This window comes from Erithacus rubecula, assembly GCF_903797595.1.
Source record: "Erithacus rubecula genome assembly, chromosome: 2".
Lineage (NCBI taxonomy): Eukaryota > Metazoa > Chordata > Aves > Passeriformes > Muscicapidae > Erithacus > Erithacus rubecula.
In genome coordinates this window covers 24,078,822-24,101,013 of record NC_136685.1, presented here as the reverse complement: position 1 = coordinate 24,101,013, position 22,192 = coordinate 24,078,822, and the positions used below count along the sequence as shown (strand labels likewise).

General features: G+C 39.1%; 1 protein-coding gene across 2 annotated transcripts in view; it reads right to left on the bottom strand.

Moving 5' to 3' along the window:
• Positions 1 to 5,213: 5,213 nt before the first annotated feature.
• ZNF451 (zinc finger protein 451) overlaps positions 5,214 to 22,192 on the bottom strand; it is a 34,879-nt gene continuing 17,900 nt past the window's right edge. For both annotated transcript variants that reach the window (XM_079298660.1, XM_079298661.1), the window contains exons 11-15: positions 22,005 to 22,139; positions 17,701 to 17,831; positions 16,386 to 16,572; positions 8,318 to 8,392; positions 5,214 to 6,360 (exon numbers count right to left, since the gene is read on the bottom strand). In XM_079298660.1, the coding sequence (XP_079154786.1) occupies positions 6,290 to 6,360; positions 8,318 to 8,392; positions 16,386 to 16,572; positions 17,701 to 17,831; positions 22,005 to 22,139 (599 nt within the window). In that variant the 3' untranslated portion in view covers positions 5,214 to 6,289. The remainder of the gene's footprint in view (positions 6,361 to 8,317; positions 8,393 to 16,385; positions 16,573 to 17,700; positions 17,832 to 22,004; positions 22,140 to 22,192) is intronic.

Here is a 22,192-nt window from a genome sequence, read left to right as displayed (position 1 = left end):
CCTGTACTTTAGATGCTGCTACTCATAGTGCATATTTCTCCTGCCAACTGTAAGAGCCCCCTACTTGCAGAAAAGAAGCTGTTTCACCAGCTGTTATTGTAAGATTCTACAAAAGCTTACTGGAAAGAAAAGTGGTTTATGTTCTCTTTCTGTGGCAGAAAGAAAAGACATAGCTATTTCATGGTAGCCAAGGTAGTGGATCTACCTCCAGTAATAACTTGTCCCAATAACACATTTAACTTGTCTGTGTGAAATGACACCTTCTCTCTCACAAGCACCAGCAATTCAAGTCACACATAAGTTTTACTTGCCACTACTGTGAGTATTTAAAAAGGAATTTGTTTGTCCCAAAAGTCGAGGTTTGGGCAAATACCCCATGGCTCTAACAAACCAATTTTTGGCACCCAGCTAAGAGGGATTTTGTTGCACAGGGATACTGTTTTGTATGCTTATCCTGCTGTGATTCAAAATAGCTGTTTTCTCAGGCTTGTCCATTCAGAATGATATCATGTCCCAAGTACTCTCGTTAAATTAATTGCCTGAGTTTTCTTTATTTTAAATGGTTGGATAAGCAAGGCTCATTGCCTGTGAGCTCATGGAAATAACTTCATTTGAACAATTGTTCCATCCATCTCTCTACACTCTCTATAGAAGATAATTAAAAACCATTTCTCACCCCAAACAAAAACCACTTGTAGTCATGATACATTGTTTGCCACCATTTGTTTCCTGAAATCCTTCTATTCTTCCTATACCAATTTATTAAGCATCAATTAGATACAGATTAAAAAGCAGAAATCAAAGTAGCTGAACAGCTCTGAAATTCTTTTTTCCTCAACAGGTAAACAGGGGTTTATTTCTACACAATGTAAGTTAGAACAGCTGAATCAGAGGCACCAAGCAGCCTTAAGTGTCCAAATGTATCACACTTGACTTACCCTCTTTTATGGCAAGAGGACACTTTACAGAGAAGGAAGAATAGCAAGACTGTGGAAACAAAATGCAAATTTAAAAGGAAAAATGGTCTTCCATGGTAAGTCTTGAAATTACTGCTTGTGAAAACTGGGATATTTTCCCCTTCAGAGACTTGGAAGGACCTTGAAAACTGCTTTTCCTGCTCTCAAGAGTAGATTTCCCCCACTCCCTGTATTTTTGCAGAGGTATGTAAAGGTACAATTGGCATCATTTTTCCAAAATAGCAGCTGGTTGGTCTAGAAAGATGGGAGTTCATCCCTGCAGGAAGGAAAGTGATTCACAGCTGAGTTGAGGGAATTCTGGGGACACAAAAGGCAGGAATTCCTTCTGGGCCACAAGGCAATGGGAGGAGGAAGGGCCTCCACACCTGAAACTAAGCACATACTTCACCCTCCTTCCTGCCATCAGTACTGAAGCATGACCAGGACTGTTGGTGATGCCATGCTAACATCCCCCTGTCTGTCATGTGAAGGACTGCACAGCCCTGCTCTGGCCATGGGCACCAGAAAACCTGAGGAGAGGGTGTGTATCCCATTATTCCCACATTCCATCACAGCAGTGAAAACACTGGCTGTCTCTTGTTTAAACTACAGCGTTGTAAAACATGGGTGCTGATTGCAAAACAGAGCAATGAACAGAAGTCTCATTTATATGCACAAAGTCCCTTGAGACAGCAGAAAGAGCAACTTTCCCAGGTCTCAGACATCTGATGTATCTGTAGAAGTCCCAGAGCCAGGGAGATGACCTACACCAAAACCACTGCAAACTGTAACACAACTAAATAGCACCGTATTTCCAGCTTTGCCTTATTTCAAACCCTGATATATACCTTGTCACATACCCTAACACTTACACATGAGCTGTCATGGAACAGGATCAAAGAGAAAGTCCACACCCAAGAAATGCCATGAAGGATTATTTTCCTGCCTTCACCTACAGGAACTTAGTATTTTCAAGCTGAAAGAGGGGAAGTTTAGGTTAGATACTAGGAAGAAATTATTTTCTGTGAGGGTGGTAAGGCACTGGAACAGGTTGTCTAGAGAAGCTGTAGATGCTGCATCCCTGGAAGTGTTCAAGACCAGGTGGTTGGAAGGGGCTCTGACCAGCCTGGTCTATTGGGAGGTGTCCCTCCTCACAGCAGGCATGCTGGAACTAGATGATTTTTAAGGTCTCTTCCAACCCAAGCCATTCTGTGGTTAAGAACCTTCCTGTGTGCAGGTATTCTAGACACACAACAGTTCCCAGACATGGCTGAAGAATGCATCCATGGCTCAGGCCAGCCAACCAAAACCAGACCGCAGTCTCCCCAGCACCCTAACAATAACAATAAAGATGGGCCAACCTGACTTTTCAGGGTATGTTTTCAATCAAAATATATGTGTGCTATCACAGTAGGCTACCCCCTCACTTCACACTGGCTGAACCTGCGCTGCTGTGCTTCACTGCTATTGTTACCAATGCTAATTAACACTAGCCCTGGGTTTGCCTCTACACGCTGCAGTGGTTTTACTGTGTAGGCAGGCCCTGAGGTCCGGGCCTGTTAGAAGTCTGAATGAAGGCCTCTCTCAGGAGCAATCTGAGAGCTGCTATGACCATTTTGGGGCATGCAGCAGTTCATTCTCACTGGAGCAAAGTCGACGATTTAATGAGCCAGTGCATTCTGTACAACTTCTAGGTTGACAGTGGGGCTCTGAGCAAAAAACCAAAGGGAAGGACTATCAGAAATTAGGATACTGCAGTCAGTGAAAGCCAATTTGCACAGATTTACAAAAGGAACTTTACATTAAATTTCCATGCACGCACAGCTTTGCCGCTCAAGTACATACTTGGCATGTTCTTGCCATTTACCATAAATTTTCTGACTTGTTTATATACACTTTTAGAATATCTCAGGCTATATTATTTAACCCAGATTGTTATTACTGAGCACCAAACCACTTGAATTATGAATTTCTACAGGAAACTTGAAGGGGTTTAGAAGTACCAAAGAAAAATGCAGACTTTCATAAAGCTACTTAGCTGGAAAGAATTGCCAGAAAATATCTTTGTGCTAATGTCAGCCAATTTTTCTGAATTAATTTTGAAACAATTAATCATTCATCCTCTTCACCTCCTTCCAATTTACAGCAGTCTCTGTAAACATAGCCAGGACACTGCAAGCAGATGATAGAACACTTTCCTTTTAAGAAAGACGATGGCATAACTTCATACCTCTATAAACTTCACTATATTTGGTAAAGATTTCATAAAGGTTTGCATTCCATGACCACTGCAGGAACAGTGGTGATCATTTCTGTGTTCCTTGAAGAGCTAAGAAAATTAACCCACCACCCAAAAAATGCACACAAGGCAAGTACCTTAGAGTCAGCTAATATCTCTCTTTTTAAAATATTATTAAATAGCAGAAGCAACCAGGCGGATGTAACACTTTAGCGCTCCAGCGACTTTAATTAACAGTTGCACTGACTTATTTGGCATCTCACTTGTCTCTGAATGTGACCAAAAAGGGATTTTGTTTCCTAAGAATGCAGCACACAAAGTGCCAAGGAATTAAGAGCCAATCTCAAATTGTCACGGTTTCAGTTTTGTAAAAATTTAACACATGCACCACACGGAAATTAAGAGCACTAAAATGAACAGCTGGTGGTAGTCAGGTGGAGATTAGACTTTTTCCTCATTAAAGATAAATACAAAAAAGCACTACTGAATTACTTTAGGCTAATGAAGGATGAACTCAAACATCACCACAAAAGTAAATGCTCTTGAAAAGTGCATGACAAATCACTTCTAGTATAAATGTACTGGGCAAGCCCCTTTTAACAGACAGGTTGTGCTTGTAAATGCAGGCAGATTTCTCAGCATATGCAGGACAAACCTCAAAAATTTCAGCCAGTTAAACAAGACTCAGCAGACAAAACCATTAAATTCTGAAACACATTTACAAGACAACTTTTCCATTTGAAGGTGTTCAACCACAAGATGCTGGTGAGTAACAAGTCACATGTCTGTACATGCAGTGTTTTAAGAATCCAATTTTCTCTGTTCTTCTGGAAACAGAAGTATCACAAGCCTGTGATGGCAGAAAATGTCACTAAGAAAAATTTCAGTTCAGAGGGAACCTCAATGAGACCAAAAGTTTCTTCAAAATGAGTCCAAATTTCAAGACATTGCTAATTCTGAAGACTACTTTTATCATAGAAATAATGGAGAAACTAGAACTCTTATCTAGTTGTTTCATAAAAGCTAAGCAGCAAAGATTGGGATTTGCCACTTGTTTTGGTAAGCAAATGGCAAGGCCAATGCAATGTGTTTAATAAGTGGAGCTTCAATTATACAGAGTATGTATGCACACAGGACTTTTTTTTTAATGCAACCAATTAAGTCATGGCCCATCAGGTACAACAAACTTAACATTTATGACAGAATAAAATGTTATGAGAAATAAAGCATATAATCAAATTCTAACATAGCAGTCTCTGGAGAAGATTATCTACCCAGGTTAAAAACCTTTAAAAGGTTGAGCCTAGGAACTTTCTCAGACTGAAACATCTTTTTATGTGAAAGGAATTTGAAACTTGAGGATCTACATGGAATAAAAAACAGCCCAAAAGTTTCTATAACTTGGATAGAGATGCTTTTGAGGATGAAAATTGTTTTCTGTTTCACTGCACCCTTTAACAGAAGCACTGGGCAGGAAAAATTCTGGAACCGATTTAAGCTTGAGTCAGTAGCTAAAGACAACTCAGAATCTCCCAGAATAAGGCTTTCTCAGCAGCACTGTGAACTACACACCTGAATTTTACCAGGAGTACAATTAACCCAAGACTGGCAGCAGGAAAACCAGCAGCAGGCACAAATGAAAACCACTAAGAGGTCCTGTTCACCCTGTAACACTTGGGAGTCACACTCAAATGCGCTATAAGTGCTCCAACTATATTCTTGCATTTGAACAGTTTCTTCAAGCTGTACAATTGCTAATGAGTGCTGAGATACCTCATATTCTTCATTCATTCTACTTGCTTCAGAGATAGCAATTTCATCAGAGTTGTGAGAAATAAACCAGTGTCAGTCTTCTAGCTTTTCTAACCATGATGACAAACCACTGTAGTTATGCTGACTCTTTGAATAGTGAGAAAAATCCAGTCTTCCCCACATCTTATTCTCCACAAAAAATATCTACTTGCATAATGAGTATTTTAGGATACAGCAGGTAGAAGGAAACTCAACAGGTGAGCAAATCATAAAAAAGAATTAAGCAGGAATTTTATTACCTTGAGATTTCTTACTGATTGACAGCAATCATTAACTGAAGGATAACAGGCTGGTAAAGCTGGACAGTTTGCATAGGTATTTTTAAACAAAACTGAGAAAGATGACAGATAATTTTAAACACAGAAATAATTTCACTTAAAATAAAGACAGTATAAAAATAATTAGCACATTTACATCCATTTATCCAATTTATCTCTTCATGAATGGAAGAGAGCAAAGACCGTAGTATACAGAAATATTACAGTTTAAATCTTCTCACATGTATTCCAAAGAGAAACTAGAACTTTATTTAGATTCTGTGCCCTTAAAAATTGTTCCTGCCTCAGGTAAGGGAGAGGCAATGAAGTCATCAAACTTCAGATCATCAAATCCAAATACTCTACCACTATTGAAAAAACATACACATTTATAAAAACAGAACTGGTAAACTAACTTGTACAGCCTGTGGTTCTGATTCTGACATTTATAACAAAAAGGACAGAGACAAAATTATGGCCTATGAAGTGAGACCAGCCACAGGCAAGAGTTAGGCCATATGTTCAACAACCCTGGGATCTAAGCTTCTCTTTATAACAAGATTAGCCAGGCAAATCTGAGTTAACTGGAGTTTACTATTTTTATCTCTTGCAAAGACCACATGAAAAAGTAAATAAAGACAATGACATTTTGTGACAAAAAATTAAATACAAGAACCAATTTTAGAAAAAAAACCTGAACGACCAGGAACCCCAATAACCTAGTAAGACCAGCCTACTAACTAGGCAACAATTTTAAACAGCTAAATTGGAGAGACTTAGTCATCACCTCTTAGAAACAAATATGAAAAGGCTTAAAAATTTATTTTTATCAAACATAACACATTGCTGTGAATATGAATAAACTCCAGATGTTCATCAGTAGGACAGAGGACATGAGATTATTAATCTATCAATTACAGACATTTTACAAGTGGCATTTCTGAACCCTTGTAAATAAATGAACAAGCTTCCATTTTTGTGAGCAGTGCTGATGGCATGGTGTTAGTGTACTGAAGTATCTTCATTTACATTTCCTCAAGGCTCCTTTTGATAGCTTCTTGCAGTTCTGCATCTTGCAGTTCTGCATCTTGCAGCTCTGCATAGATAAAAAAAAAACCTGTCATCTCAAACTGCAATTGATAACCAGCCATAAGCCACTACCTTAATATTACTACATAAACCATGAACTTACTTCTGTGGACAATGTCAGTAGACTGCAAAAACCCCTAAGAAACAGAAATATTTTCTCTCCTTCTGTTATATGCTATCTTTTTAACACTACAAAATATGGAAAACACTTTTACCTACAACTTTTCTCTATATTAACCTGGAGCAGCCCAATGATTAGTTTAAGCCCATAATGCAACTATATATTTACTGGTCAAAATACCAGCAACAAAAAGAAATGAATATTAAAACAAAAAACACACACACACACACAACAAGCAGAGTTCAGTATTTTCATTCCAGTTCCTTATCCAGAGATATACCCATACCTACATTCTGACTTGGCACTAGTGTTGTCACTCTTACTAGGTAGGTTAGACAAATAGATAAAGTCATTATCAGCAGTAAGAATAGTCTAGATCAGGGCTGTAACAGTTTTGATGGTGGGGAGAAAAATCTCATTGCACTCATCTGACTTCTTAAAAACCTCAAACAACTTTCATAATACTGAAAAAAGAAGTTCTGTTTTTTACATTATATTTAGGTTGTTTTGGGCACTAATTGCGTGGTGTTAGTGATCAAAGACCATAAACTTGACAAGGTTTGTACATACAGCAAATATTAATATCAATAATATAGCTGGAAAAATTAAAACAGCTTTCAGACACACTGTCATGAATTATTCATCTTCTGCTTTAGGAGGACACAAGCACATCCTATTAAAAAGAAAGATCTGTCTATTCTTGTGACAAAGGAAATAGAATGTTTAAACTTTAATAATTGTTGGGCTGTTTTATGCAAGGCTGAGATTTGAGAGATCATATCACTGACTGCTCTCTCATGCATCTGGGACTTTCCTGTAATATCCAGGCCTACCAATAAAAGAGAGTTGCTTAAAGAAAAATATTACATGGTCACAGAAACAAACAAAAACAAACAAAGAGAGAAAACCATTTGCAGCCAACTGCTTGCATTAAAATATGTTGTTATTTAGCCACTGTGCAAAAATCTAGAATAATGTCCAAGCTGTGACTCATCTGAAGCCAGGCTGCTTCATAAGGTCAGATGCCTTTGCACTGCAGCATCAGAAGAGGGACCTCCTGCATGTACCAAATGCCACTGCTGTCCCAGTACCAAGGGGGCCTGAATGCATCAAACTTTCAATGCTAGAGAGAGATACTGGACATTTAATAACAATATTCAGTAATAGCTGGTAAACTTAAAACTGAATAAATTCTGGGAATATATGATTCAGTAATCAGTTTTGTCACTGAGCTTATACAACTTTTTTGGGTTTTTTTCGTTTATTTCCATCAGGTGGAGGGATAGAATAAAGTCTTTCAACAATAAATTATTTTCAAAGTACACTGTGGTCTGTCACCAAAAATGCATGACTACATCGAACACCACCAGTAAGCTCAAGAGCAAAAGGATGAAAACAATTGCAAATAGTGTAAGATAGGATGTGGACAGACAGATGTGATGCTGATTCAACCTTGTGCATAACTCTACAGCTCTTTCAGGAGACCAGAATGCTTTATTGTGAAACGATATCTAATCTTGAATTATTTTTCAGAAATTCAACTCTGCTCTGAGACAACACAGTCATATTAAACTGGTACAAAGTGAACTCAGTCAAGTCTTTAATTCATTGGTACCCTGTGGTGTCCAATGAAACAGATTTTAGTCTGCTGGCATACTTTTCTGGTTAGGAATTTTTTAAAATTTATATCTCATCACAGCATTCTTCACTACTCAAGACTGCCCAGCATAGTTTAGAAAGTACTCCTAAGAGGTAACTTGCTGTAAAACTGATCTTAAGTTTAGTTTCTGTATCTTCCATAAGTAACAGAGCTCTTGAACACAGAAAAGTAAAAATTGACAACCTTCCTGTTTGCTGATTTCTTCTAAGCTCCGCTTCACTGTTTCTTTCATATCTTCATCCTCTTCACTATCTGAACCTTAAATGCACAAATAAAATAAATTATACATTGCTTTTAAGATATTAACAGCTCTGTTGCATTTCTCTTACTGTAACACCAATTGATTTGAAGAGAAGACTTATAAAAAAAAAATCAAGATAAAAATACATTCCAGTGGTAGTTTAAGACAGCAACTCCAGAGACAGTTTTCAGCCACCTTCTTCCCCTTCTCCCCGTAATATCTAGAGGCAGATTCCTTCCATTTTTTATTATGTTAAAGCAGTAACAAGAAATAGTAGGTGCAAAAGCTACTGTGTCTACTGCAATTGTGGGGTTTTTTGTAATCTTCAGTTATTAAAAATTACTCATTTTCTATAAATTACTCACTTTCTATAAAATGTATCAAGCATTTAATTGTGAGAAGAAGTGCCTTAGCATGTCTCTGTCTACACTCGACTGCAGCTGCTTTTTATTGCCCGAATACTACATTTGAACAATGGAGTGCTGAAACTCAACTGAGCAGTGCAATTCAGCAGATGTTCAAGTCTTATATTAGCAGAAAGTTGATAGACTTAGTTTAATCTGTTAATTCATCACAACCCAGCCCAGCCAAAACTCCACAACCTTTCCCTTTTTTAATAACACTCTTCACAAGGCTAGTTTCCAGCTCCAGCAGGATGGCTTTATTTTGAAGTGTCTGGTAGGGATTTGTGTACCTAAAGTGGTGTGGGTTTGTTTGGTTAGTTGGTTTAGTTTGTTGTTGGTTGATTTTTTCCCCATTAAACAGAAGCGCAGTAAAGTACAGGTTAAAAACCAAGCCAATGAGTCATGTTATGCATTCATTCTCCTCCTGCTACAGGCTACTGCTATTTTGGGAGATGGTCTCTCTAATGAGGTCTTACAGTATTAGCAATCAACAAGGTCTGCTACAGTCATACCAACAGAAGCACTCTCCTTGAAGTCATCACATTTATTAATAATACATCAATGTACTTCTGATTACATGAACCAGCAAAGAACTTTCCGATACGACCATCTAATTTACTGACAGTGTGACCTCTGGCATTTTGAATTACCCAATTTAGCTATTCAAATTGCCAGGTATGCTTTCCAAAACTTGTTTTCAAATCTCTGACACACAACCTGTTTGAGCAGAACCTTGCTGACTTTCCCAATTCCAGGAATAAAAATTCCAACAGCTGGTGTCAAACAGTGATCAGCAGCCCAAAAAGAAGCCAGAAATAGATAGATGTACTCTGCAGTTAAAATGGTATTTCTCCACTCACTTGGGAGACTGACTGTTAGTTCTTTTTTTTCTGCCTACTACTTCTGAACAGAAGAGATACTAATTTTTATATCATTTTTCAAAGCAAAGGAAAAAAAAATCCACACCCCCTCCTCCCCCAAAAGCAGTCACTACAATTATTAATGAAAAGGAGGAAAAAGTGCAAAGGAAAGGCTTTTTGCAAGTGGCTTCTCCCTTTTTAACTATCCTTTTACTCTTCCAGCCTGGAAGACATGTCAGACTGCTCTAATAAGTTTTATACCTGTTAGAGATGGAACAGTTGAAGCAATCACTCCCTAACTCAATTCTTGGACTAAGTACACATGACATAAAAAACACTTCCAGGGATGGGGCATCCACAGCTTTTCTGGGCACCTAGTCAAGGGCCTCACTACCCTCCAAGCAAGTAATTTCTTCCTACCATCTAATCCCTTTCAGCACAAAACCATTTCCCCTTGTCTTGTCACTACCTGCCCACTTAAAAAGTTCCTCTTTTTCACAAGCCTCATTTAAATACTGGAAAGCCACAATGTGGTCTCCTCAGAGCCTTGCCTTCTGTTCTGCAGATTTAACAACCACAACACACTCAGCCTTTCTTTCTAGCTGTCTCTGATTATTTTTTTGGCTTTCTCTGGACCCACTCGAAGAGATCCATGTTTTTCTTGTGCTGAGGACCCCAGAACTGGACACAGCACTCCTGGTGGGTCTCATGGAGGCAGAGTAGAGGGGTATAATCCCTCCCTCGACCTGCTCCCTGCAATTCCTCTTTTGATGCAGCCCAGGATGCAGCTGCATTCTTCCAGATGCTTCTGGGCTGTGACCACACTGTTGGCTCATGTCCACCTTTCCATCCATGAGGATCCCCAAGTCCTTCTCCACCGGTCTGTTCACATGCAGCTCTTTTCCCAGTCTGTACTCATGTCTGCAATTACCCTGACTCAGGTGCAGCACCTTGCACTTGGCCTTCTTGAACCTCAGAAGGTTCTCATGGGCACACTTCCCAAGTTTATCCAGGTCTTCCTGGATGAGATGCCATCCTTCAGGTGTGTCAACTGCAGTGCTCAGCTTCATGTCATCAGCAAAGCTACTGAAGATGCCCTTGATTCCACTGTCTGTGTCACTAATAAAGAGACTGAAGAGCCCTGGTCCCAAGACCTGGGCGTCACCTTTGACATGGAGTCACTGACCACAGCTCTCTGGCTATGTCCATCCACCCAATTCTTTATCTACCAACAATCCATCCATGAAATCCACATCTCTCCAATTTGGAGATAAGGATGTCACGTGGGATGGTGTCAAGGCCTTACAGAAGTCCAGGCAGATGATATCACAGCCTTCCCTTGTCAACCATTGCAGTTGCTCCATCATAAAACGCCACATGACTGGTCAGGCAATGTCATAGAATGCTGGAGATTGGAAGGGACCTCTGGGAGTCCTACTGTCCAGCCTCCTGCTCAATCAGAATCATCTACTGTCCAGGACTCTGTCCAGATAGCTTTTGAGTACTACTGAAAAGACAATGTAGTGGGGGGCTCCAAACTTGTTAGATACGACCTTACTGAATAAAGTGAAATTATCACCTTCCTCGACCTGCTGGCAACAATCTTCCTAATGCAGCCCAGGGTACTCCTGGACCTCTTAGCCACCAGAGCACACACTAGCTCATGGTTGACTTGGTGTCCACCAGGACTACCAGGTTCTTCCCTACAAAACCATTTCCCCAGCTGGTTGACTCCTGGTCAGCATATATTGATGCTTGGGGCTATTTCTCCCCAGATGCAGAACTCTGCACTTCCCTGTGTTGAACTGCATGAGGTTCACTGTCAGCCCACTTCTCCCCTGTCAAGGTTCCTCTGGATGGCAGCACAGTTCCTGTGGTGTACAAACTGCTACTCCCAGTTTTTGTTTCATCAGCACATTTTCTGTAGACATACTCTGCCCCATAATCTAGGTCATTTACAGTTATTAAATAGGATCAGTCCCAGAACTGGGACATAGCTGGTTCCTGAACCCCATCTGAACTTCATGCCACTGATCACCATGTTCCAGGTCTGGCTGTTCAGCTGTTTTCAATCCACTTCAGTTTTCTCATCCAGCCCACGCTTTGTCAGCATACACTCCTGATATTGCTGGCATTTTCTAATGAAGAATACTTAATTTTGAGAAATCAGGCATGTCCTGTCCCTCTTGTTAAAATGCTCAGGACACAGTATAGCTCCCAACTCCTTTGGTGTCAGAGGAAAAGCAGCTGCCCAGTTTCAGAGGCAAGAGATCTTAAGATCTCTTGTACTATTCTCTAGTACATTTTGTAAAATACACATCAGCTACAAACCTCTGACTGTACCTGTACTTTCAAAAGAAATCCTACTGCTCACTATTGTCCTCACATACTGACAAATTCCTGCTGGAAGATGGAGAAAACAGGAAAGCAAACTCTGGATTAATATAGAGCTCAGGGTGATTTTTTGGCATTTCATGTGTCTCTGAGAAACCTGTTCTGGGGAGAGGCCAGTAGCTTTCACAGAAGGTAAGCACCACCCACTGTCCTGCCATCAAAGCACCACAGCTTGAACTAGGATCAGCTGCCCACACGGCTCAGGGTAACATCCCCCCACTATACCTGATCTTCTTTTGGAACCTCCCCAGTTACCACCAATCCTTTTATAATTTCCATTATTTTTACCACCAGAGACTCAATTTCCCTTCCCCAGCCTTCCTCCTGCTCCCTCACCACACAACACACCTATTGTCTACTGTATGGTCTCACACCCCACCTCTACCTCTCTTCTAAAATACTCCTTCTCTTAGTCTTTTCAGTAACTCTCAGTCTCACCTGCCTCTTTCCAATGTACACTGACATTCACATCACACTATCTCTCTCCAGCCATGGACTTTTCTCCTTTTACAAGTGATGTTTGGAGTTTCATGGAGTTTTACCTCATGGATACCATTTGTTAACTCACTCAGGATCCCAGGAATTACTTAACCAAAATCTTTAGATCTGTACCCCACCCTTACATTTGTTAGCAATCACATTTAGTATGTGTGGCCTTGCTGCCTTTAAAATACTTTTTCTTTGGTTTCTAGAATATTTTCTTTTATTCCTTTTTTTCATATGCCCCTGGAAGATCCTTCCCACATACTCTTCCCCAATAGTTAGTGCTCTAAACTGTCTTCATATGAAGGTATTTTCATCTGTAAATTGAAGTAGAGCTACTTGCACCACCATACAAGACCTCTCTTCTTTCATGTAAAGCAAGCTTCACTCTACGTATCTCTGCCTGCAGTTGCTCAATCAAGTGTACGAGACAAATAAAAACAAAACTCTCAAGCTGCCATTCTCTTCCAATTGGATTTCTTGGAAACTGTGGCCAATATAATGATGGTCACTCAGACTTTGATCTAACCTTTATCTTAGACTCCACTCTCAAATTCAAAGCCAGATTTAAGTTAAACCTCAAGAATGGTTTTGTATTATCTGAGTGGTGAGGTCTTCCAGTTTATCCACTGGCCTACAACTATTATTAAGGTTCATTATCTTAGGTCTCAGTACATTGCTTTCTCCCTAGGGCATCTCCCTAGAGATCCACTGACATTCCAAATCCAGTAGTAACTTCCTGCTGTAGCTAAACACAAGGTTGTAACTGAAGGGTGACTTTCTTATCACTCACTACTGCAACAAGCTGTGGCTGCGATAACAAAGGAATATATTACTACAGAAACTATAATTCCATTCATGGTGCATCACTCTGCAGATGCTCATGCCCTTCACATTCAGTTTCACATTCAGAGAAGTGGGGGCTGGAGGCTGTGACCTAATTTTAGTCATTTGCAATCTACGTTAACTAAAGGTTTGGAAAAAGCAGAGACAGGACAGATGTAGCATTCACACTGGACCTCAAAATGCACCACACAGAGATTTTTACCCATTAAAATCTTCACTACAGAGAAGTAAAGCAAATATTCTTAATGTCTTCTATAAATTTGTTCTTCTGTCCTCTTAAATCTTTTTGTTGGCTGTCTGTAAAACATAAGCTTTTGGACATAGTGGGAGCTAGGAAGCTTAGGAGCATTCATTAAAATGAACTGAAATCCTGCTCTTCCAAAGAAAAACTCTCATGGAAGCTGCATTTGGTAGTATTTAAGCACTTCAGGCAAGAGTAGCAGATTGAAGACACAGGCTGGCAACTCTATTTGAGCACTGTGGAATGTACTTCATGGGTCAGTGGAGACAGGCTCATGAGACAGACTGGTTCTTCAAAAGAAAGTACAAGGAATACTATGAAAAATTTGCTCTTATTATTTAAGAGTCTGTTTTACATAAGAGCTCAGTCACTGAAGGATCTCATTTGAGCATAACCAGGAGAAATACAGTTAAGCTAAAGAGATCAACTTACACAAAAATAACTGGTCAACCAAAAGGTTGTGGCAATCCTGTCAGTGTCCAGATGGATATGATGACCACAACCTACCATCAACTCTGCCCTCAACATTGTCCAGCACTCATTAAAAGTGTAATTTCAACACACAGGATATCATCAAGACATAGACAATGGAATAATGATATTTTTCTGCATACTAGGATTTTTTTGTTATAAAGGAAGACACTGACAACTCCTCTCTTCTGCCCTTCCCAAACCACTCAGTTAACATGCATGAAGCTGTTGTCACATGTTAGGGCTTCAGCATAAAAACAAACACCTTCTTCATTTATGAAGTCAGGGTTAGAAGCAGTAGAGAACAAGTAAGAATGCCTACTCTTTTCATACCTCGAAGGAAGTTCAAGCACCTTCTCTAGCCACAGATTTTCTACAGTAACATAGTTTGTATATTATTGCAACATTGGCAGAAAATTTTATTTTTATTAATTTATTTTTAAATTAATGCAGTACTACAGTTCCCACAGCAGTTGGGCTGGTAAAATGATTTACAACATTCACCTGTCAGATTGCCACATCCAAACACAATCCAGGTCCTCAGAAGCTAATGATGGTTCTGGGAAGGTGATTTAGGGAAAGAGCTTTTTCCTTTTGCAGCTCATCCAATACCAACAACGGCCTGATATTTTTCAACATGATTCTCCGTCCTGTTTCTCACTTACTTCTCTCTTCAGAATAACAGCCATAGGCTTGAGAAAGTCACAAAGCAAGCAATTCTTGTTTGCATTTCCTTATACTCAGCTGCTTTTCTGTAACAGGTCAACAAGTTATACCAGCCTATGATAAACTGCACAACTTTCCATCTCAACCCTCCAATACTGGTTTTGTCATGTTAAGACTTGCAAATGATGCTGAGCCACACAATGTGTGTACTATGTGTTGGCTTTATCTTTTTAAAGGCAAACTTCATAAACTCTTGGTAACAACATCATCCCACAATGAAGCAAATACAGACCTATTACCAACAGTGAATTTTCTAATATTCTGTTTTAATACAGGACAGGGAAACAAAGGCAGCTCTTGCTGTCTGGGTTCCCCCTTGCTGACACTGACTAAAAAAGGGGACAATTCTGTCCCCCTACAAGTTTGCTAAGGAATGCCAACATCTATGTGTCATTCCATCAATTTCCTATTCAAGGATATTTTTTTTATAATGACCACGTGTATTTAAGTGGAACACACAATGAGGAGCCAGCTAGCAAGTTAAGGTTTACAGCCTCCAGGTAGGGTCAGTTACCATAATAGTAAATATTAATGTAGAAAAGGACATTGAAAGAAGTGTTAAATTAATAAACTTCTAATGCCTGGAGTGGCCAGAAAACCCTGTAAGCACCTTTTCTGTATCAAAAGCACTTAAATCACCACACTTTTTTCCCCTCAGAAAACTACATAATTAACCTGGTTTTTTTCCCCTTTAATCAATCAATGCCAATTCATCATTCAGAGATAGCACTCCACTTTAATCTTCTTGGTGGAGCAGCAGTACCATAACTCTCATAAATCTGCATCAAGATTAGCAATGTAATTTTTCAGAAAACAGTTTAGGGCTAATTCAGAAACAGCTTCCTGTGACATGTTCTGAATTTACAACCCTCTGAAACTGCAACAAGAAGACAGGTTGACAGAGAAATATCAGGTCTTCTAGGAAAACAGCAAAAAACCTTAAAATACTGGTAAGTATTTAAACTCATCTCAGCTCTGGTACATTTGTATGAAAATGAGCTGGCTCTATCCTCTTGGATTATCTTGTATAAAACCAATGTGATCATTTTAGCATGTCATTAGAATCTGGTACTTCAGAGAACTTAAACTTCCATTGAAGATTTTTTTCTCCAAATGGATGTGCCAGTCATGTGCCAGTGAAGATAATTATCAAATGATAGGAAGTAGCCAGGAGTTCAGAGTTAAAATAGACAGAAGTATTTTGAAAAATAATGATGTTTTAGCAGGGTCACAGACACAGCATACATCAAGCCAAACAGCCCTGAGCACAAATAGATAACTATGCACACAAGAGTGCTTTAAACAGCTTCTCTTTAACTACAAAGGAGTTTTCAGACTCAAACATCAGTTTTGCCTCCTGCTATAATAAAGAATACAGGAATGACAGAGTTTGTTATATTGAATAAAAATGCCTTAAGTCTGTTTTCAAAACATAATGATTTTCTGATCTATTATTCATTGAAATACCAGTATAATACAAGAAGCACCAAGCAACAGTTTATGTTACCAGTGTATGTGTTCCATTTTTTTATTGGAATGAACTATCAGTTTACTGGGAAAATTGTATTTAATGTTTACTTTCTACCTTTTGTGGTATCTGAAATGCTGTTTAGCAAGGCACACATCATGTCTCCTTCAATGTGGTGAGGATTCAGGATGCGAGCTGACCGCTGGGTCATTTTAAACTGGTTTTCCAGTTCCAGGAAGCTTTTGTCTCCAGAAAGCACAGTGAAAGGAATTTGCTTGGGCAGGTGCTCGTCCAGACGACCAGCCTATACAAAACAAATGACAAGTGTTGAACAGAGATCATGTTTTTATCTCATGGCATTTGGCTAGCTTTGTGCAAGACAGGTCTTCATAGGAAAGAAGCAATTTTTTCTACAGCAGTTTATTCCTGCCTTTGTGATCCAAGCACATTGCCCCACTGTGAAAGGCACTGTTTCAAAAGTTTGATGCTCATTTCTTCTCTACTTACAATAGATACTCATGATGGCTACTAGAACAGTACAGATGGATATGGAACAAATTCCTAAAAAGCAGCATTTAAGAACTATCTCCACATAAAACTAGTCTCTGCAGAGCATTTTAAGAGTAACAAAAAGCATGATGAAACATAAAACCACTGTTGCAAAAATGTGCTTATAGAGTTACATAAGTAGTAATTTACCCAAATAATAAAGCATTATATGGCCTCAAGCTGCATCAGGAGGGGAAGTTTAGATTTTCACTGAAGAAGCTGCCAAGCATTGGAACAGGCTGCCCAGACAGTCACCATCCCTAGAAGTGTTCAAAACTCATGTGGATATGGCACTTGAGGATATGGCTTAATGACAGTGGTAGTACTGGGTTGATGGCTGGATTTGATGATCTAGAAGGTCTTTTCCAACCTTAAAATCTATGATTCTATATTAGGAACACGAGTGCCCATGGCATCCCAGATTCCTGTCCCTCACCTGCAAATGCCCAACCCTGACAAACTCAAAGTCTACTGAATAAAGGCCACTGCTCTTTGTCAGCTCAATAAGGTCTGTAAACCAGCACCCATCCAGCTCCACAGTAAAGATGGTTAAAGATTTGGGCTATTTGAATACAGACAAAGGAGTTACATATCACTCAAACAGAAACTGTAAGAAGTGCAGTTTTCTTACTCTTCATTCCCTAATTAGGCTCCCTTCCCCTCCACAATAGACTGTTGACCTATTCAGGCTAATTTTTATGTCACTTCTTGACCACCTGGCTCCATTCAATCCAGGTTTATCATTCTTTATAGGGGACATAGAAGTCTCATGGAAAAAATCTAAAAATGTCATCTGCAATTAGTACTTAGCATCAATAGCAGATACCATCTGCCACCCTTCCCTGGGTACAGGACACAGTAAAGCAAGCATGGCCTAACTTACATGGACACAGAGAGCAAAGTCTGCTGCTTCTCTTCTGGTACTGCACCGTGGATGAAGGAAAAAACATCCAATCCTTTTAAGATAATTGTAAATTTTGCAATGCACTGGAGGCTTCCAATTGCTGTATCCTCCTATACAGTGAAGAGGAACAATATTAATAATAACAAAAACCAAACACAAAAAACAAACAAACCATGGTTTTGGGCAAAAACACCTCTATGAATTAAGAATGCAAGAAGGCAAAAGCAAATATAAAAATGTCTTTAAAGACAGAATTCATTTTGACCAATGTGAAAGCTAAGAAAAACATAACCCAAATCCCCTCAGCCCTCCTGTTTTTAGATAGAAGGCAAAATAAAGTAGCTACCCTGATGCTACTCTATCAATTTTGTACAATTTTTCTCTTCAAATCCTGAAAAACTTATCTTCTAGATATTATGTGCTTTTAGACACATGGATATGAGGGTGTGTTTTTCTCCAGTTTCAAACAGAGTTACAATTAATGTGCAGAATCAGAAGAGCTCTGGAAACATAGTAGAAATAACAGAAATGCTTCTCTTAGGGAAACCTGTACTACAGGAGTTACAGAGTCAACATGCACTAACACTAAAACATGGGATGTGCCTGACGCATCCCGTGTCAGAACACATTAAAAAGAGGATCCAAGAACTGGAGCAACAGCTGAGAGAAATGATAGAGTCCTGACAAACCCACGGATGCAGTCAAGGATGAGCAAAATTAGGCTACAACTGGGAAAAAAGTGCAGGAATTTTCAAAACAGTATGCTAAGCATGTAGTTACAGGCTGAGAAAATAGGTGAATAACAAAGATGAGCTGAATAAAGCACCTGCTACAGACAAAACCAGTACCAGACTGAAACAAGCTGCAAGGGAAAGGAAAGAAGTAGGAAGTCTCTCAGAGAGAAAAAAATCAGAGGAGCTTGCACCATAAAAATATGGTACATACAACACTATAAGAAGGCAACCAAATGGAACAACAATTTGACCAGAAGAATTTTGTAACATTCCAATGGCTAAGAAAGCATTCCTCAGTAGATTTCTCCTGTTTCCTTCCTGCCTTTTCAGCCTAGTGGCAAAAAGATGATATAAAAAATGATCACAAAGATTAGGAGTCATACAGAAATTATTTAGGGGAACCTGTCCACAAAAAAAAAGATGCTATTTTCAAGTTGCTCTTTGTTGTGACAGCCATCAGTCACTGATATTTGGGAAAGACTTGTAATCACCAGCCCTGTTTTCTGGCTGCATAAATAAACAACATAAACATTTGACCAGAGCAGCTGAAAACAATGACCTGTATTTATTTTGTTTGTTAACCCACAAATGGATGAAAGAACTGAGTATCTGAAGACAGGAACAATATGGAGTCCAGACAATACAAAGCAAAGCTAAGGAATAATAGAAATAATGCAGATATATAGTATAAAAATAATAATTAAAAATCCAGAAATGTTGTTTGGGAAATACAGGAAAAAAAGTTGCTATATTTTCACAGGTTAAACAAACAATAGCATTCCTCAAGTAACTGTACAAACCATTATTATGAGAAGGTACCCACAAATTCCCAGGCTCAAAACCAATATAGTTGACACTAAAACTGGTAAATTTTTCTTTAGTATGAATATGGCCCATTTTATTCAGAGTAACTCTTCAGCATGTTGTTTTAGTTCAAGTGTTTCAGGGGCCATTCCCACAAGGCAGCCTGCTTGCAGCAAACCCATTAGGAAGTAAAGAATGGAGTGCTGCTGATATGGGCTGTGCTGTGCCATCAAGCACCTGTGTTTGGAACACCTCTGGACACAGTCCTGACTAGCACAAAGGTACCTTTGGGTAAGAGTACTGTATTAGTAGGGGTTCCTATTGATAAAATAGGAACACTATGGTTATATTATGATTATTTCTTTTCCATAAGTCAGAAAACTGGAATTTCTAACAATACAGCTCGGACATCCCTAGCTGCAACCAATTTTTTCTTAATGCATCACAACCATGTTTTAATCTTGGAAAACAGTAACAGCATGGAAGACCTTGTCATAGCAAACAAGTTTAAATCAACTAATAACAAATTAGTTTTGAGTAAATTAGATAGAATAATGAAGTATGACTGAAAGCCAGTGTGGCTGAATTCACGTGGGGAATTCTTTTTTACTAAATAAGCCTTTATAAAACCCAGACTGAGTAGCCAGACATAGATTCCTAATAGTTTCTTATTTTTATCAAGAAGAAGTTTTTCCAAGGTCAAGCAGATTGAATAACTGTAGAAATAAACAAGACTTCAGCAATTAGAACCTACAAGCAAACCCCAAATCACAATAGAATTCAAGGAGTGCACAGGTGAAGTGAAATCTGCCCAGACGTTCAAGCTGGGCAAAGCCTTACAAAAGATAGTAAGAACAAGCTGCTCAGCCATATAGAAAAGAGAATGTACATACATGAAGCAGCCAAGCAACATGGATGAAATATTAGTTATAATATGGAAAGTGTGAGATACATTTTATCTTATTTATGTTGTGAGACCCAACTTGGACTACCTGTTCTAGCGTCCCCAGTATAAAGAAAGACATGGAACTGTTGGTCAGGAAGTTAATAAGAGCACCAGCCCTATGAAGGCAGGCTGAGAATTTGGGGCTGTTCAGCTTGGAGATGAGAAGGTTGCATGGAGACCTCACAGCAACCTTCCAGTATTTCAAGCAGCCTAAGGGAAGCCAGGGAAGGCCTCTTTGTTAGGAACTGTAGGAGGACTGCACAAGGAGTAATGTGCACAAACTGAAAGAGAAGGAATTTAGATTAGATATTAGAGGGAAAGTTTTTACTGTGAGGGTGGTTAGACACTTGAACAGATTTTCAGGGAGGTCTTGGATGCCTCAACCCCAGCAGTATTACAAGCCAGGCTGGATAACAGCTTGAGCAATCCGGTCTAGTGGGAGATGTCCCTGCCCACAGCAGAGGGGGCTGGGATGATGATCTCTAAGGTCCACTCCTATCCCTTAACATTCTATGATTTATAACCTCAAAATCAGTATTTTCTGTGGCTTGCATGTGTACAGGAATGCTGTTACAGAAAGGCCAAAAGTAATGACAACACAGGTAGTGATACAGAAGTAATGCTGGAGAAGAACACAAAACTCAGGAGAACATGGAAGATGAAAGGATTCATCCCCAAAACTCCTAGAGAAGCAGATACCACATCATAGGTTCAGAAGCACAGATGACTTGTTGAATCCCTACCACTTTACATTAAGAGCTATAATTGCTCTGCCTTCATCAGCTAATTGGAAAATGTGTTTCTAAGAGAAAAAAAAAAAAGCTACCGAGGCACCAACAGGCCTCTGTCCAACCTGAGTTGCATGCCAACTCCCAGCTTTCAGAATATCCTTGATTATCTTTTATGGGAAGAGATAATAAAAAACTCTTAGCAAGGAAGTGCAGTACAATATTGTTTACCAAGAGTAAAATATACCTGACCTACAAATCCAGTAGGATGATGCCCGTGTTTCAAGCCATAACTATTTTGAAACTAACCCTAATCTACCCTTTCCTGAAGAAATCAATGTACCACAGACAACATAATTGTAAAGGTAGATATAGAGAAAACTGTAGAAAAAGCATGAGGTGGAGAAGTAGTTGTTTCAAAAACAGTCAGATAAGCAGAAGTCCCAAGTTAAAGGGATGCTACTGGCAGACTTTGTGAAGTGATATGATCTTCAAGATCCCTTTCAACCCAAACCATTCTACCATTCTATGAAATCCATAACATGAGTTCTATCAATCACTGCTATCTTCGAGATTAGATATACACCTATTGTCATACAGAATGACCAGGACCACCCTTAACAGAACAAGCCAGAGACAGAACAAAATTAAAAGCCTAAGAGTGCAAAATCTTGCCTACTGGAACTAGAAATTCCAAACCAAAATAAAAAAATCCCAGCTTTATGAGAAGGACTTAGGAGTTAATATAATCTCTGAGTATTATGGCTGTCTTGATAATTATGAAAATATGATACAGCTTAAGTAAGTTAACAAAAGAAGCCAGAAAGACTCCTAAACAGTTCTACAATTCTGGAACTATTCTACAAGACATAGTAAGAGCAGTGGAGGTTTAGACAGAGTTTGTAAAGTTCAAGAACATTTCTTTCACCCGGTGCCTGTGACACTGCAACTTTAGAAGCTTACTGCCTACTTGCTCCTGTTCTTCATTCTCTCAGATTCAAGGAATCTCTGCTCAAGTACATGTGTAGACTTGTTAATCTTATATTTTAATTTACTTCAAACATTTTTTACCTTGAAAACCCCAGATAAATGTTCCTTGGTTCAGGTTAGCTGGCAGCTGTGTGAAAAAACTTCCCCAGTTGTCCAGATCCACCAACACAATGTGAGTCATGGTGCTTAGATAGTCAAGATCAGGAAGTTCACCATCTTCAATGGGATAAAAAGGACACATTTAAAATTCATGTGACTTTCTGGTCAAC